Source organism: Orcinus orca, chromosome 10 (assembly GCF_937001465.1).
Source record: "Orcinus orca chromosome 10, mOrcOrc1.1, whole genome shotgun sequence".
Lineage (NCBI taxonomy): Eukaryota > Metazoa > Chordata > Mammalia > Artiodactyla > Delphinidae > Orcinus > Orcinus orca.
The window spans coordinates 73,812,241-73,830,850 of NC_064568.1; the positions used below are offsets into that span (position 1 = coordinate 73,812,241).

The following is an 18,610-nucleotide window of genomic DNA, read 5'->3' on the forward strand; positions in this document are numbered from 1 at the left end:
AGACCTTCTTCAACACAATCTCAGTATTACTATCACCCCCAAGAAATTTAACATTAACATAATAACATTATATCACATTTCTTCCAGCTGACCCAGTAATGTCCTTTATGACAATGCCTCCCTCTAGAAAGCAGAGAACACTGATTTCATTTATTGTCACATCTCTTCAGGCTACAGCAGCCTGGACCAGTTGTCTGGTAGGGTGGCCCTCAGTGTGTCGTCTGATTGTTTCCTCGTGATTAGATTCTGGCTGAATGGTTGGCACATAATGTCGATTTTTCCCATTATGGGTGATTCCGATGTGAGCACTTGGTTATGGTGGCCCCCTGCCAGGTTTCTCCTTAAGGTATTCAAAGGTATCTTGTTCCCACATAAGGAAGAAATGATCTCTAGGATGGTGCTTTGGGACCACGTGACTCTCCTGTTTCCCGGCCTCTCACCCAGTGATTTGACTCCATTGGTATATATTGCATTAGTGGTTGCAAAATGACTTTCTAGTTATATTATCCTATCTACTGTTATTGACTGGGATTTTTCCATAAAAAAAGAGGTTTTTCTTCTCACATTGTGTGTGTGTTTAACACTATGAAATCATAGTTGTTTTTTTGCATTAATTTAAAAACTTTATTACAGGGAATTTTAAACACGAACAAAGACAAGTTAGTATAATGAGCCCCCATGCTCAATCAGCTCCAGTGCTTACCAGCTCATGGCTATTCCTGTTTCATCCATACCCCACTCAGTCTCCCCTCCCCAGTATTACTCTGAAGCTAAACCAGACATATAAGTTCATCTGTAATTTTTTAGTGTATATCTCCAAAAGGCCATGTATTCTCTTTAAAGTTAACATTGCAATTTATTGCTTTCATTATTCTTTTTGATGCTTATATTGTCCCAAGTTTGGTCAGTGGAGGCCTACTTAAGCTGACTTCTACACTTCTGACACATCCCCACCTCCTTTGAGCACTTTGAAGCACAGGATATTGTAGGCATGTCTTGTGATTACCTCGCCACAGACCTAGAATCAGCCGTGTCTCTGAGGAGCCCTGTGAATTTAAACCTCTTAATGCAGGGAGTCATTTCCAGGATTTAAACTCTCTTTTAAATGGATTAATATTTCAAAAGTTAGTGACAAAGAAGGCAGTTTGCAAGAGTTTAGCCTATCAAACAAAAGTAAACAAATTATTTTAAGTCCAAATCTCTTTAGATCACTAAAAGTTTTAGATTTTAAATTCCTTGAGAGCAGCACCTACTGGTGCTTTGCGGCGCTTTGCCGTGTGAGATTTCCAAAGCAATTACCACTGAAGTCTCCAGCCTGCCCTGCCCCTCCCTAATTTTCCCCATCCAGCTCAGCCTGCCTACCTTACTGTGGAGGCACTGTATTTTCAGACGCCCAGACTTCATAATCTAGATGTTCTTGTTTTTTCCTCTTCCTCTGTACCTTTAATAAGTTACAAATCCTACAAATTCTTCTTTGAATGTCTTATATCCATTCTTCCCAATAATAATGAAAATAATGATCATATTATTAACAACTGGTACATGCAGGGGCTATCTGTATTATTTCTAATCCTTTCTTTGGGGCTACAAGTAGCATTACTGTTCCCATTTCACAGTCAAGGAGATGGAGGTTCAGAGCATGGGCAAATTGCTGTAAAGGCAGACTCCACCAGCTAGCTGTCTCTACCACACTGCTTCCCATTTCTCTCTTTTCTACATCTATACCCTGAGCTAGACTTTAAGAGGGACAGCAGTATAATGGGGAAAACAAGAGTTGGAATAGGAGTCAGAGCTCACTTGCAGGTCCTCCTCTGCCAGTGACTGGTTTTGTGATCTAAGTTCCTATCTTACATTCTGAGCCCTAGTTTTCTCTTGAAAGTGAGGAACCCTAGCAATGCAATAGAACCATCTGGGGAGCTTTGGAAAAACATGGATGCTTGGGCCTCACCTTCATAAATTCTGATTTACATGGTCTAGACTAAAGGCTCTAGGCAGCAGCATTTTTCAAAAGCTCCCCAAGTGATTCTGAAGTGTAAACGAGGAAGAATGGACCGCTGGGTAGATGTTTTCCAAGGCCCATTTGTACTGTAATTAGACAGCTGTAACAGTTGTCGGGGTGATTAATCTGCCTTCAGACTCTCCCTAAAGTCTGGCTTCCACCACATTTATCTTCCTAAAACATTTGCTTGGTGACCTGAACCAAATCATCTGGGAGCTTCCCATTGCACGGGAGAAAGTACCAACCCCCAGCCTGGCCGCTAAGGTTCTCAAGCTGAACTGCTGCTCCAGGTTAGCCAGGCAGGACCCCTCATGGCTCCCTGAACAGGCCAGACTCATCGTGAGCCTCAAGCCTTTGCTGATGGGCATTCACTGAATGTCCTTTCCTATCTGGCCTAGATGCTTCTCCTCCCTCAGGGCACCCAAAGCCCCTAAAAGAATGAAGCCTTTTTCGGACCCTCCACTGATCTCCCCTCCGCACTTTTTATTTATACTGCCCACCAGGTACAATATTTCCTTCACTGATTCATTCATTCAACAGTGTATCAGTAGCTGCCGGGGCCAGCCCTGGGCCAAGTCCCAGGGATGCAACAGTCTTTTGCAGAGCAGGAGGCAGCAGATAAGCCGACAGCCACAAGACAGTATTCTAAGTGCTCTGGTGGAAGCAGCCCAGGGCACCAGGCTCCGAAAAGGAGCCTCTCACCAAGATGGGATGGTTTGAGCAGGTTTCCACGAAATAGTGGTTTCTGACTGAGCCCTACTGTAGGAGAAGGAGGTTATCCAGCAAGAGAGGGTCTGAGTAAAGAATGTTCAGGCAGTGGAATCAGCAAGTGCAGAGCCTTGCAGAGAGAAGAGAACGTGGTTCTGCAGGAGAAGGAAAACAAGTTCAAGTGAGATGTGAAGATTTAGGTGGGAAAGGTAAGCGAGCCCTAAACGCTACAGGACGCTGATGCCGGGCGCAGGAGCCAGTGTCGTAACGTAAGCATGAAATAGTGCAGACCCACTTGAGCCTAGTGGCAGAAGAAATGGAGAGAAGTGAATGGATTTGAGGCAGGTTAGATAGAACTTCTGATTGATTGGCTATAGTGGAGGAATAAGGGTGACACAGAAGTTTCTGGCAGTGACACCCAGGTTCACCGAAATAGAGAACATGGGAAGAAATCATGATTTGAAGGGAAGTTCTGAGTTCAATTTAGGTTGTTTGTCAAGGGTGAGGTACCTTTGGGACAACCAAGTTGTATGGGCAACAGCTACATGTGCTGAAGCAGAGAGTGAATTGTGAGCTGAAGTGGGATTGACCAGCATATATATCGTGATGGAAGCGGTGGGAGTGGATGAAACGGATCAGGAAGAGTGTGTCAGTAGAGGAGGAGCAGCCGGGAGAGAACCCCAAAGCACCAACACACTTAGGGGGTGGACACAGAAAGAGGGGTCCACAGGTAAGACTCAGAATATTCCAGAGAGGAGGTGTAAAACCCTTAGCTTTGGAAGCTAAGAAAGGAAAATGAGGCAGACGGGAGGGATGGTGTCCACAGAGTGGAGTGTTGCTGGGAAGTGGGTGGAAGTCAGGATGGGAATGTTTCTGACACATGTAGCAACAATGAGGCAGTTGTTGACCTTGGTAAGATTTGTCTCCATGGAGTGATATGTGCAGAAGCCAGTTGCAATAGATTAAGGGGAGTAGGGGAGTGTGGTGATAAGCACAGACAACTTCCAGAAAAATGACAGTAACTGACACTGCAGTAGCTCCACGGATGTGTGGAGTCAGGGTGTGGTTTTTATAAGATACGGGAAAGGCTTGAGCTCTTTTCCAAGCTCATGAGAAGGAGAAGGATATGAATTCCAGAACGTTGGTGGGATTCTTTTTATAAAAGCATTGGGGGATGCTTCTTCCACTGTAACAGAGAAGCGGGAAGGGATGAATGGGGTTGCAGGTGATGTCGTAGCTTTGGTGGTAGAAAGTTGAATGAATTCTCACCTGGCTTACAGGTTTGAAGATAATGAAATAGGCTTCAGTGGAAAATAAGCAAGGAGCTCGCCAGGGGAAAAAGAGGATTGCTGGTCATGCATGAGGGCCCGAGGTCGGACACCATAATATGGTACACTGTGTTTGGGTGGGCCTGGTTGTTTTTTGGATGGTAAACTTTCAGAGGGCAAAGACTGTGTGTGGTATCCTTCAGCTGCCTTCTCTGTGATTACCATGGTGCTGTGCATACAGTGAACACCCGAATGTCTTAGTCAAGGTACTTCGGGCTGCAGCTCTCTAGAAGCTCACCCTAACACGTTTAGCAAAAAGGAGAACGTCTCGTGTAGTGGAGCTTCTTTATAAGAGTCAGAACCAGGCTCTCTGCTCCTCCCTTGGCCTCTTCAAGATAGCATGGCCTCACCTCTCTCCTTCATGGTCCTCTCTCACTCTTCCAAGCGTTTAACAGAAACTGGCAAAAACAAAACAAACAAAAAAACAAAAACAGACTGGCAAGTGCAGTGGTTTCCAAAACTTAGCAATGTATCAGAATTAACTGGAGAGCTTCTGAAATGTATAGATTCCTAAGCCCCACATTGGATTTCTGAATCGATCTTTGTGGAATGAACCCAGAAACTTTGTCTTTCAGATGCTCCCCCAGGTGATCTTGATGCAATTAGGCTATAAACCTGCATTTGAGAACCGCGGCCCTTAGGTATCCCTCCCCCTCCCCCAATTCTCAGTTCCAAGGAGAGAGAGTCTGATTGGCCCACCCGTGGTTCAGTCACCCTTGACCAGAGGAGCCAGTCGTGGGGAACATGAGGAAGTGGCCACGCAGGGCCTCTATACGGAGCTCTATACATATAGAGCTGATGCTCTATATGGAGCCTTTGTTCAAATTAGGAAAAAGTGCCCCTCTGAGCCAAAATAGAAAAAAGCACCCCTCTGGGTAGAGAAGCTGCTCACTGACAGGCTTGGCACTTTCCATGGGAAGAAAAGGTGCTCGTTCCCTGGATTCTAGCTCTTAATGCCCTCTAGCAGGTAACAGACCTTTGTGTGTCGAACTGTGCTGGCTCCAACCCATTGCTATGGCAGTGGGGCAATTCCCAGAGGAGACTATGGGCTGGGAAGATCCCAGGTGGCCTCCTTCACCCAGCAAATGCCTGTCAGTTGACGAATATCATCTTCCTAGTTTGTCGTTGGCTTCTTACAAAGTGTACCACAGAGGGGGATAGGGATATATTGAGTATTCTGATCCATTGGTGGATTTCTGTATATTCACGTGGTATCAAGATAATACAGGGTCTAAAGAGTTAAAATTGTACATTGATATGAGCAGAGTTCTTGGAGCCAAGTTCTCAACAAAATATCCTTAAATAGCTTCTCTATTTGTGAAGAAAATATATTTCAAGAGCAAGTCTTCTCTAAGAGGGACTTCCCTGGTGGCACAGTGGATAGGACTCCATGCTCCCAAAGCAGGGGGCCCAGGTTCGATCCCTGTTCAGGGAACTAGATCCCACATGCATGCCGCAACCAAGAGTTCAAATGCAGCAACTAAGGAGCCTGCCTGCCTCAACTAAGACCCGGCGCAATAAATAAATAAAATTTTTTAAAAGTCTTCTCTAAGAGTTCAGAAAAAAAAAAACCTGAATGATATATTTTCTTTCTGGAAAAGATTGTCAGTTCGGGGGCAACCTAAATTTGGGGGGAATGAGAGAAAGTTGCTGGCTCCTGGGCAGGGGCATTGGACTAGGAGGAAGTACAGACCCCTATGACTTAATGCCGCAGTGGAATTCACTCACTTATTTTCATTTAACAATGATTTACTGTGCGCTCACTATGGTGTCAGGCCCTCTTCTGGTGCTGGGGATACAGCAGTGAACCAGACACACAAAAGTCCTGCTCTGAAATCAGGGGACTGGGAGTGACCAGTGACCAGCGAACATCTGGGCACAGAGCAGATCCCTCGGGCAGCAGCGCTTTCCAAACATACAGACCTAGTGAATGGAGGAGATTCCAGTGGGGACACCAAACCAAGTTCCCAGTGGATTACAATTCTACCACCATCCTGGCCCTACCCGCCCCGCCCAACCTGTGTTACCCTCATAGCATAAGAGGTGGGGAGATCATTCCAGTCCCAAGGGGAGGGACACAGTGAGGGGTACTGGCAGTAGCTGAAAGATGAAAATGCACTGATGCCAGTGTTCAACCCCCACATGGGTGTGGGCAAGGGGACTGTAAAACACTTACACCAAAACCTGCTCAGGACTTCCCCTGGTGGCGCAGTGGTTAAGAATCCTCCTGCCAATGCAGGGGACACGGGTTCAAGCCCTGGTCCGGGAAGATCCCACGTGCCTCAGAGCAACTAAGCGTGTGCACCACAACTACTGAGCCTGCACTCTAGAGCCCACGAGCCACAACTACTGAGCCCGCGTGCCGCAGCTACTGAAGCCCACACGCCTAGAGCCCATGCTTCGCCATAAGAGAAGCCACCACAATGAGAAGCCCGCGCACCGCAACAGAGTAGCTCCCCGCTCGCTGCAACTAGAGAAAGACCACCTTGCAGCCAAAAAAAACAAAAAACAAAAAACCTGCTCAAACAAGAGGTGTCCCTACAGTTAGTAACCTTGTTTTCAGACACAACAATACTTTATACCCTTAAATGATGGCAATTTTACAAGCTTTGACATTAGATTACATTGTTCAGAGTATTTTTTTTTCTCTTTACTCTTCTGTATTATGAAGAAACACATAGAAAAATACAGAAAACATAAATGTACAGTTAACAAGTAATTATAAAGCAAATACCCATGCAGGTAACCACTCAAGAAATAGATTATCGGTACCCCAGAACGTACCCCCTTCCATGTACCTTCCTAACCTAGCCCCTCTCCTGACTTTTATGGTGATTTCTTCCTTGCTGTTCTTACAGTTTTACTACTTCTGTATGCATGGATTTTGTTTTATCTGTCTGTTCAATAGCTAGGAATCATTCAAGGTGATATCTGATAAATAAGGTGGGAGATCAGGCTGGGTAATGACATTTATTTATTTTAAAAAAAACAAACTTGTGTGCTCTTAAGCAATTAGGATGATACTCTTCTGTTTCATGTGAACTAGGCATATTGAAAGAAATTCCAAAAATGTTGTGTCCCGGCAACACTGCTATGAGGATTTTGGTCATTTGAACATATTCATTCTGGTTCATCTATTCATCTGTTGATCTCGTTATTTCAGAGTCCCATCTAGAATATAGCCTTGCCCTGTTAGACCACGTTCTTCCAACTTTTACCTGTTTGTTTTTTTATTCAAGGTGGCCCTTAGTTTTGTTTTTATTTATTTACTTTTTGGCTGCACCGAGCGGCTTGCGGGATCTCAGTTCCCCGACCAAGGATTGAACCCGGGCCATGGCAGTGAAAGCCCAGAATGCTAACCACTAGGTCAAGGTGGCCCTTAGTGTTCGTCCCTTGGAAATATTTGTGAGGAAGGCCTGTGCTCACTGTTCACCCCAGGCCTCCTCACAACACGGGTGTCCTTCTTGTGAAGAGCTTCCCTACAGTAGGAAAGTGTGGAGTTATCTTCTAGGGCAAATGCTGTGAAGACCGGGAGATTTTCCCCCGTGGTGTTCTCACTAAGAGATGCAGGTCCGACCTTCCCTGCTAATGGAAGGATGAGCAAAGTGACTGTTTCCAACTTTGTAAAGACCTCCTCCAGTCTTTCTTGGTTGATGTCAAATCCATCTCCATTTCTGTATTAGAAAAAAGGACCAAATAGATAATTAATTGTTTAGAATAATTCATTGTTTAGAACAGAAATATTAACATGAGTTTAGTTGGCCAATGGCCAGGTATTGCCAAGGTCTGTGTGAGCGGCGACATGTGAATGGTTGGTGGGAACATTTTGCTTAGGCCAAGGTCACAGGAGATGGTTAAACTAGACTCTAAATCACCTGCTGGTATACAAAATATAAAACTGCAGGAAAAACTGAAAACTTACTGCACTGTGAAGTAGTAATGACATAAAGGATTAAAATTTGGGAGTAGTTTAGAAACCCTTTATCATCTTACTCTAAATGCATTATAGAGATAACAGATTTTTTTAGAGCTAAAAGGAATTTGTTAGTCCTTAAACATCATCCAGTTCATCTTCCTTATTTATAGAAAGGAAGCACACAACAGTTTAAACATTAGATTAATTTTTCTAATAATATTTTGCTCAGACTAATATTCAGTTGAATTTACATTTCCCAATTACATGGCACCTGAGGTTATCATGACATGAACTAGAGACATCCCAGACGGCAGGGGTGAGACTTCCTTTAGATCATCCACACAGTGGACAGCGAATGTTGACAGTAGATTTGGGGTTGGTGCTTGGGCCCTGACCGGGTGCTCAGCATCCCTGCAGACCCCACATGGGAACTGATACTCAGGGTCATAATCCTTGCAGGCGTGACATTGCATTACTGAGGATAGAAACTGTTGGGGGTAGAGACTGGTTTCAGGCTCAGCTTTGCATCTGAGCACCATGAACACAGGAGTTCCAGGAGTGAGAAAGCAGAGGCTATCAATCAGCTCAGCTGGGATCAGTCATCCCTCCTGAATGGCGTCAAGAAAATTCAGCAGGCTTGTAGACTTTAAAGGGTACTCTTTGCAGTTCTCCCGATGCGATAGGAGAATAATGTTTTTAAACTTTTGTAAGCTAAACCGAAGGTGATGCGGGAGACTCGTTAACAGACTTGGTTGGCACTTTAAGTGATTAAAGCTTTTATCATGATATTAATTTTTCCATCTTGGCAATGTTTTTTCACAGGCTCAAAAAAAAAGTTTGAATCAGACTTCCCCCATTTCTGCTTCCAAGACTGCAGATGGCCTGAGACAAGCGCCCATCCCAGGCCTCTTGAGCACAGCACTGCCAGGTCAGGAGCCCCTGTTGTGAGCTCTCCTTGGTCTGTCCCAGTCCTCCCAGCACCAGGGCACACTCTTCACGCATCCCTCATCCTGCATCTCTTCCACTCAGCCTCACCTCCGCTCTGATCCTTCCTTCTTTCCGTATCCTTTCCACCCAAATAATGTACCATGTTGCATCTGTAGTATCTTATATACTAATGAGGAAAAGAAAAGCACTTCTGTTTAAATTACAACACATTAAATTATGTGAAAAAAATGTGCTGCTTAGAAACAATGAAACCTAGTATCATACGGCACATGCGACTCTGTGACTATCCTGTATTTGTATATTTAGAATCTCCCCCCCACACTCCCCCACCCCAGCCAAAAACAAAAAATACGGTGGGCCGTGTCTTCCATTTCTTCTAAAGCTTTGAACACCCGCACTGCTCAATAAGTACTAGAAAAGATGACGGCATGAACACTCCTAGCCAGTCCTCTATTTGGGCCTCCCTTTCTTAAGTTGTGAGTATTCGGGGGTTCTGTAATACTGACAGATCACTGCTTTGAGGCCTATTCCTTAGACCTTAGATAATTTGAAACTGTAGCATTGACAGCTTTTATTTATTACCATTTATTTATGTGTTTATTTCTATTTATTACCTAAATAAGCTTTAATAATCCTTACCTCTGTCTTTAGAGCTTTGGTAGATAAGTGCACTTCCTGCTCTCCTTCCTCACAGCCAGCACCCATGATAAACAAATCCCTTTCAGAATGTTCAGTAATCTGTGTACATTGGACTCTAGGGGTTACACAATGGGCCTGATTTACTGTTTCTGTTGAACGTCGTCTCATGTGTTCATTCTAATAGGACAGGATTCTGGAAGCAAAGCTATACCGGTGTCCTTAGGAACCACACAACCACAGCAGGAAAAAGTCGTTGGATCATCTCCTGGCCAGCCAGTTGTGCAGGTAGAAAACAGTTTGCACAGCTTCTTCTCAATGTTCAGCACGACTGACAGAAAATGTGGTCGCGTCGCCTTCTGTTTGCTAGTGGCTGTCTGGCATCACCTGCACAGTCAGCCTTGTCACCCTGTGTGCCCACAAAAGTGCTCACTGAAGACCTTCCCCGAGAGCCATGCCTTGTAATGTTCATGTTTATAGGATGAATGTGTCTGTTCTATTTCTCACATGTTTACAGTTCTTTCATTTCCTCATGAATTAATAGTATACCAGCAGCCAACACATCATAGGCACTCAAAAAATGTCGTTTACTGTTGAATGATAATGATTATTATCCTATCAAAAGTGAATCTGTTCCTCTTAGTTATACTAGAGATTTTTTTTTTTCCTGCAGGAGTGTATGAAGTAGTCAGTCCCTATGGTCTTTTAACCCATACTTGTCTGAAAAAGAAGAAAAAAAATTTTTGTTTTCAGTTTTCTAAGGCCTTAGTCTCTTCTCCATCAAACTTATAATAGCTTAATGAAATCTGTGGTAGTCTGGGCCTGCCTGGAATACTCAGTGAAGGATCTGGTTCAGTTCTCAGGTTCTGATGTAAGGCGTATTTGTTCCTTACCGTGATCCAAGAAATGCCCTCTGCTAGGTCATACACCTGGACTGTATGTGACAGGAGCTCAGACGTGTTTGCTCCCTTATTTACCACTGAGAGGATGAATTAAGGACCGTCTACTGAATTTTCAGATGTTTATGGAGTTGTTACTTAAAATATATTTCTTCAAAAATATAATGAAGCTTTGTAGAGGGAGTTGGGAAATCAGGCTTTAGGGTACAGCTAAGTCCTTCCAAGGAGCTGATAGTACAGCTTTCTATAATCTTGACACAGTGCAACTTCGCTACATGGGTCTGTGGATTTCTTTGTTTCATTTTTCAACACTGGCAAATTATAGCAAATGCTACATTTAGAGTCTGCTCTTGATAAGGATTTGAAAATATTGGAAACATAGTGACCCTTATGTATAACTGTATTTTGCTTATTCTACAAAAGGGAATAATAAGAGGTGTGTTTTGTCTTTAGGTGGACAGTCATTCGGGAGGACAAAAGAGGCCTGCTGCAAAACAGCTAACTAAAGGAGCTTTGTGAGTTACCTTCGGAAATGACCCATTTTGAACATTTTTCTAGGTTCCTAACCTTCAACAAATATACAACAACAGTCAGGTTATGATACTACATATTTTTTAAAGTATACTTTGGAAATCTTTCCCTATAGTTTATTTGTTAGGAGATATCTATATCTATATCTATCTCAAATGTAGTTTGAGCCTACCGTTCACCCTTTTGTTCTTAAGGAGAATAGTTCTTTGTCTTTTTAGCAACCACATACCCTTTGATTGGCCTGAGGGTCTCTGAGGAGAAGCAAGGTTTAATGAAGTCCTATGTCCAACCAAGCCGCGCAGTTGGTACTCACACTGCTGAAGTGAACTGCCTTTCTTTCAGTCCTTCTAGTGAGTTCCTTCTTGCCACAGGATCAGCTGACAAGACTGTTGCCTTGTGGGATCTGAGAAATCCGAAACTTAAGTTGCATTCCTTTGAATCACATAAGGATGAAATATTCCAGGTTCAGTGGTCGCCTCACAATGAGACCATTTTGGCTTGCAGTTATACTGATCACAGGCTGAATGTCTGGGATTTAAGTAAAATTGGAGAGGAACAATCCCAGGACGATGCAGAAGATGGGCCAGCAGAGCTGTTGTTTATTCATGGTGGTCACACTGCCAAGCTATCTGATTTCTCCTGAAATCCCAGTGAACCTTGGATGATTTGTTCTGTATCAGAAGACGATATCATGCAAGCTTGTCCAGTGGCAGAGAACATGGATGATGGTGAAGACCCTGAAGGGAGCGTGGATCCAGAAGGACAGGGATCCTAGGAGATGTCTGCACTTCTTGTGATTTTAGGCTCCCCTTTTCTTCCTCTCAGCCCTGAGATTGATTTAACACTGGTTTTGAGACACAGACTTTGTTTGGTTATTCGTCTATAATAAGTTCTATCAATGATGTTTATTAGTCCAAAAAATAAAAAAAAATAAACTTCTATGTTCAGAACAGAAATATTACCATAAGCTTAGCTGGCCAGTGGTCAGGCATTGCCAAGGTCTGTGTGAGCGCCCACACTTGAATGGCTGGGGGGAACACCATGCTTTTGAGGCCAGGGTCATAGTTTGAGTCCCCTGTGTTGATGGTTAGACTAAACTCTAAACCCACCATGATGTATGAAGTATAAAACTGAGGGGAGGGCTTCCCTGGTGGCGCAGCGGTTGAGAGTCCTCCTGCCGATGCAGGGGACACGGGTTCGTGCCCCGGTCTGGGAAGATCCCACATGCCGCGGAGCAGCTGGGCTCATGAGCCATGGCCACTGAGCCTGCGCGTCCGGAGCCTGTGCTCTGCAACGGGAGAGGCCACAACAGTGAGAGGCCCGCGTACCGCAAAAAAACCAAAAAAACTGAGGGGAAAAAAGACCTGCTATACTCTGGATAATAACATTCCTGTGTCTCTCATTGTCTTTGCATGCAAATAACCATCGTGATTAGATTTCTTCACATGACTCAACACTGCCATTGGTGATTTCTCTTTAACAGCATTCTCCAGCAGTTACAGAGGGACCAAACCCACACGGTGACACCTGATAAAAGTCAGTTCCGATCACTCAGTGACGCAGTGCAAAGGCTGCTCTCCTACCATGTGTGCCAGGGCTCCATGCCCACGGAGGAAGACCTGAAGAAAGGTAAGCAGGCTGGACCCCCAGAGTGCCACCTTGACACCAGACACCCTCCTAGGGATGCCCTCCTGGGGACTCACCCCACAGGAGAACCAGAGCCTCATCACCCCCAGATGGTAGCCAGGTTACTGTTTTTCATTGCAGACCTACCTTCTTCCCAATTTACTTGATTTCCCAGTCCACGTTGAGGGTTGTGACTTATTTTTCTCAGCATTCTTTGGAGGGATACCCAGATGTCCGAATATTTTATGGACGCATTTGAGGGCAGTGAATCCAGAGCACTGTGTGGACGCTGGCTGCAGACAGGACGGCCCTGGACGAGGTGCTGTGCACGGTGATTCAAGCACAGTCCTTGCGTTTAGATAGAATGCATACGTACCCTGAGCTGCTGCTATCACTTTTATGAATTAGATAGATCCTGTAGCTCCCAAAAGGCATTCTTTGAGGTTCCAAAGTGAGTCCAGAGCAGGGTCTCTGAGGGGAGTGCAGCAGTCAATCCACTGTGAGCTTCCCTGGGAGGACCAGGGAAGAGTGTCCACATCCAGCATTAAACAGGGATGTGGAGGTTCTGAGAAGAGTGAAGTGGAAAACGTGAGACCTTTGGAGACAGAGAGACAAAGGACAGAGCCACAGGACCATGACCTGCGAGATGCCACGGACGAGTTGGTGTCGTTACGTGAAACTGGTCTGCCCAGCCCGGACAGTAGGACTTCATTGTCTCAGCGGTTTCAGTTTTTCATGCTGTTGGAAGGAAGTGGAGGCTTAGGTCACCTACTAGTAGATCATTCTCTGTTCATTGACATTTGCTGCTGGTCTGTGTTAACGTGGTTTTCTTTTATAAATGATCTTAATTAAAGGCATTATGTTTTTAGTTTCCTGATTAGAGTGAAAATAAGCTAGTATTAAAATGAGTTTCTGTGATCACATTCCAGTGAATAGTGAGGGACAGGAGTGCAGAAGGATGGTGTTTAACCAAGGGAGAACTAAACTAAGAAGAGAAAATGGAGGAATAATTCATTTCAGTCCTAAGGAAAAAAGGACCTAGTGAGTGATTTGCACTCTTACTTTTTTTTTTCTCTCTCTCTCTCTTTTTAAAGTTGACAATGAATTTGAAACAGTTGCCACTCAGCTCCTAAAAAGGACCCAAGCTATGCTTAACAAGTACAGATGCCTGCTCCTGGAAGATGCCATGGTAAAGTTCCACTACCAAGCATGTTTGTTTCTTAAACTCCACAGGTCACAGCTACTAATTCAGAGAGAAAAACTTCAAGAAATTACATTTTGCCAACATAGTTTAAAAGGCACAGATACTTAAAGTTGTAGAAAAACTTACCTTTGACTGAATCTTCTACTAACAGCAGCTATATCTGCTATGCTTTCCATGGTTGATCGCACTGAGTCAGTGCTATCGTTTTCCTGGTTCCAAATGAGGAACTAGGGCTTTGGTTACGTAATTTGCCCAACATCATACAGCCAGTAAGTTTGCAGTGTAATTAGCAGAGCTAGAATACAGACCAGGACCACCTGACCCCCATCTGCACTCCGATGCTGTCCACTGCCTCTCACCAACCAGAAGACGTGGGAGAGGACCAGCAACACTTCTGCTGAATATTGTTCAGAATAATATCTGAAAAGATGAGGTGGTGACAGGTGTTAAAATTAGTTTTGTCTTGGGAATTCCCTGGCTGTCCAGTGGTTAGGACTCTGTGCTCTCACTGCCGAGGACTCGGGTTTTCACCCCGGTCTGGGAACTAAGATCCTGCAAGCCACGTGGTGCAGCCAAAAAAAAAAAAAAAAGTTAGTTTTGTCTTGTTTTCAATTGAGAGATCACTAGCATGTCATAAAAATCATGCTTAACAGGGAGATCAGCTTGATGCTTTGTGACCACCTAGAGGGGTGGGACAGGGAGGGTGGGAGGGAGGCTCAAGAGGGAGGGGTTATGGGGATGTATGTATACATATAGCTGATTCGCTTCGTAGTACAGCAGAAACTAACACAACAAGCAATTATACTCCAATAACTGTAAAATAAAAAAATAAATAAATATGACTCTTTTGTCATATATTACAATAATAATTTCCCCCCAAAAAAATCACGCTTAATTTTAAAACGTACAACCTGATGGATTTTAGTATATTCACAAGGCTGTGCAAGCAGCACCACTCGTTAATTCCAGAGCATTTTCAGCACCCCAAATAGAAACGAAAATTAGTTGTTGTTTTTCCCTTTGGCCGCACCGCATGGCTTGCAGGATCTTAGTTCCCCAACCAGGGATTGAACCCCAGCCCACAGCAGTGAAAGCGCTGAGTCCTAACCACTGGACCGCTGAGGAACTCCCCTAAAATTAATTTTAAAACACCAGATAATTAGAGAAAAGAGTAAGGTATCTCAGAAAATGATGGAAAGACCAAACCTAGCTGAGATTTTAGAAGCAGTTCTAAAATCATACAGACTTTAATAAATTGGTCTCTTACCAGTGGCTTTTAATTTGAGATCAGCTTTGAAAATGTACCTTGAGAGATTAGCTGAACTACATTATACACGTACGCAATATAGTATAAATATGTATGTGTGTGTGTTTGTGTTTAACTAACGTGTATATATTTAGAGGCATACCTCAGAAACAGTGGGGGTTCAGTTCTAGACCACTCAATAAAGTGAATATCGCAATAAATCAATTCACATGAACTTTTTCGTTTTCTGGTGCAAATAAAAGTTATGTTTACACTATACTGCAGTCTATTAAGTGTGCAGTAGCGTTGTGTCTAAAACAACAATGTGCATAGCTTAATTTTAAAATACTTTATTGCTAAAAAATGCTAACCATCATCTGAGCCTCCAGTGAGTTGTAGTCTTTTTGCTGGTGGAGGGTTTGAAATATTGGGAGAATTACCAAAACGTGACACAGAGACATGAAGTGAGCAAATGTTGTTGGAAAAGTGGTGCCAATAGACTTTCTCGATGCAGGGTTGCTTACAGCCTTCAATGTGTAAAAAAAAAATGCAATACCTGCAAAGCGCAGTGAAATGAGATATGCCTATACTTATGTATATTAAAACTGTGCCACCAAAGTCTGAAATAGTTGTTCTTATATTGACAGTCATTTCTGAAACTAAACTCTGTGATATCAAAAAAACTAACTCTATCATTTGTGAGAAAAGGACCATTTGGACAGACTTGGACAAATGGACTAATTACTTGGACAAATTATATCTGCCATGAATTTTTATGTTAAATAAGACCCAGAAATATAATTTAAGATTTGATTCTGTACAGCAAAAAATAATTCTAAGGAAAGCCTTAATACAAAACATAATTATAGGGAATTCCCTGGAGGTCCAATGGTTAGGACTCTTGTGCTTTCACTGCTGAGGACACGGGTTCAGTCCCTGGTTGGGGAACTAAGATCCCACAAGCCATGCAGCATGGTCAAAACACAACACAATTATAGCATAGCAGAATATAAAGTAAAAGGTTATCCTAATGAAAAGATTTCCCACATATTAAGCAGAGGAGGAAATAAGAAAAGTACAGAACAGTGTGTATAGTTGCTGCCATTTGTGTGCAGAAATAAAGAACGAAGAACGTAAATTTGTGTGTGTGCATAAACTATCTCTGGAAGAGTTTATTAAACTGCTTGGCACGAGGGTTCCTGCAGGGAGGGCCCTGGGTGGGTGAGGAAGGCAGTGCACAGGGGAGGCGAAGAAGGAAGGCTGACTTTCCACATCCCCTCTAGTACCTTCTGAAGTTTGTACCAATGTGGTAAATTACCTTTCCCCAAAAAACACGATTCAAAAAAGTATGTCAAGGATAAACATATTCTCCTTTCTGATTGCTTCCTTTGTCCCCAAAACACAGCGAGCTGTTTGCACTTGTTAAAGGGCATTTGAAATGACTAGGCTTTCTCATTTTCAGCGGATCAATCCCTCCGCTGAGATGGTGATGATCGACAGAATGTTCAACCAAGAGGAAAGAGCTTCTCTGTCCCGGGACAAGCGTCTGGCACTTGTAGACCCCGGTAAGAAACGCCAGAGTAAAAGCAGAGGAGAGCTACCGCCAGGGTTCAGGGACTATGGCTTTGCGGAGACTGTCTGAAGTGACCTTGGAGTTTGAAACCTGAAGGTAGATCCTGAATTCTGGGGAGAAAAAAATCCAGAGTTGAGAGCAGGATATGAATACTCTGAAAAGGTTGTTCTGCAAAATCCAAACTGGAATTTTACATTCAGTTAAGTGATTCTTCTTCCCCATTGTAAACTCAGACTTATCAATCTTTCCCTAGTTTTTGAGAACTAAAGTAAGTCAGAAGCCTTCCCAGAAGCAACTAAACCTCAGCAAATGATTGAGTTTTCTCACTATGTGCAATGCATTGTTGGGGGGGAATCAGTGAAACATGGTCCCTGCCCACAGGCTCTAGTAGATTGTAGTGCTCCTTGTTGGTACTCTTCCCGCACCCCATCAGCTTCCTGCCATTTGCATCTGTGCTAGATTCAACCCACATTCTGCCGTTTAAAAATGAATTCTCTGTACTTCTTTCTAGCGTCTAAAATTTCTTAAATCGAATAACATAACAATTTGTGGAATATCAATTTTTACCCAGACTTTTACCATCCTAGAAAAGGAATGTTTTTATTTCTCCAAGTTTTCTTCCAGTTATGGTTCCCATTTGCATACATCACTTATAATATAATTATAATCATATGTCATGTGCTAGATGTGATTTTGTTATTCTAATTTTCTTCCATTTAACACATCTGAAGTTTTTATCCTGTTGCTATAGTCTTCAAAATAATATTTAATAAATTTTTAATATACTAATTCGATAATTTGGCTAATCCATTCCCCTCCTATTGGAATATTATTTTCCTCTGGCTTTACTTCTATTTTTCTAACATCTTTTCTGATACTTAAATATTAAGGTTCAGCCTTGTGTTTGATGTGGCTTAAGAAATTTTCAAAGAGAATACATGATCCTTATACTCAGTGTAAAGGGAGAGTCCTAAAGAATTGCTGTATACCTAGGAGAATCCTCAAATCTTTCCAAAAAACAAGAGAATAATGTGAGATATATTTCTGCCCCTCTTTCTTGGAACCTGAAATCCCCTATTGCCACTGGGTGAATTGGGCTTTGGGGATAAACCCTCCTCTTTCGTCACAGCCCCTCAGGCCTGGTGTCGCGCGGGCAGGGGCATGCTCCGTCCTCCTCTGTATTGTACCTGCACAGTGTTTGTTGGGTGGAATCGCCTTTTTTGATTTCAAGGCTGTATCCCCTAGATCTCATATTTGGGGATTTAGTGAACAAATCCACGTTTGTGGCTTTATAGGTACCACCAAAGCTCTATTTCACTTTCATTACTTCCAGAGTGAACACTTCCTTTGCCCTTGCATAACAGCAACCTGCTTCCCTCCCTCCGTACCCCCCACCCCCTAAATCCTCACTAACACTTCTCTCGCCATCCTTGGCTCTTCAAGCCTGGCACAGGTCAGCACTCACCCTCAGACCCGGTTCCTCCATACCCCACCGTCCTTCCAAGCAGATGCCATTTAAGGTGCATGTTGATCGTTCGTTTTGTGTTCCTGGCAAAGTGCCACCAGTTATGCCAGGTCCCCTGCCACGCGTTTAGAGGGACTGAAGTGCCATCACCCACAGACAAGTAGTTGTGTCCTCCCCGGCCCCCCGCCAGAGCCTCTGTTCAGGGCCTTCTGCTCCAAGGAAGAAACGAGGCTGATACTAACATCTGATTGCTGTTTTCAGACTGTTTCAAAGCAGTCGTTAATAAAAAACTGATCCAAAACTACAGTGAGAGACCAAGACAAAGTGGAGCTTTTTGCCCATTGGGTTTTCCCATTTGTCATCCAGCAGCTCCTTTTTCAAAGAGGTTTAAGCTCCTCTGGAAGCTGCAGCCCCGCAGCCTCAGTTCCTTTTTAAGGACGCCCCTCAAGTACTGTGCTTCTGCACATTCCTGGCCATGAACAGCTGACTCGGTGTGGTGGGGTAGTGTGGGGTGGGTTTGCACCTGACCCA

The 18,610-nt window shown here is 43.6% G+C and overlaps 1 protein-coding gene and 1 pseudogene across 10 annotated transcripts in view; both read left to right on the plus strand.

The window, feature by feature from the left end:
- Positions 1 to 18,610, plus strand: part of BICRAL (BICRA like chromatin remodeling complex associated protein) — a 108,222-nt gene that overhangs the window by 82,440 nt on the left and 7,172 nt on the right. For all 10 annotated transcript variants that reach the window (XM_049716109.1, XM_049716108.1, XM_049716113.1 and 7 more), the window contains 6 exons: positions 8,774 to 8,879; positions 9,723 to 9,823; positions 10,888 to 10,949; positions 12,449 to 12,594; positions 13,686 to 13,780; positions 16,504 to 16,606. In XM_049716109.1, the coding sequence (XP_049572066.1) occupies positions 8,774 to 8,879; positions 9,723 to 9,823; positions 10,888 to 10,949; positions 12,449 to 12,594; positions 13,686 to 13,780; positions 16,504 to 16,606 (613 nt within the window). The remainder of the gene's footprint in view (positions 1 to 8,773; positions 8,880 to 9,722; positions 9,824 to 10,887; positions 10,950 to 12,448; positions 12,595 to 13,685; positions 13,781 to 16,503; positions 16,607 to 18,610) is intronic.
- On the plus strand, positions 10,960 to 12,442 carry LOC117200599 (histone-binding protein RBBP4-like; annotated as a pseudogene).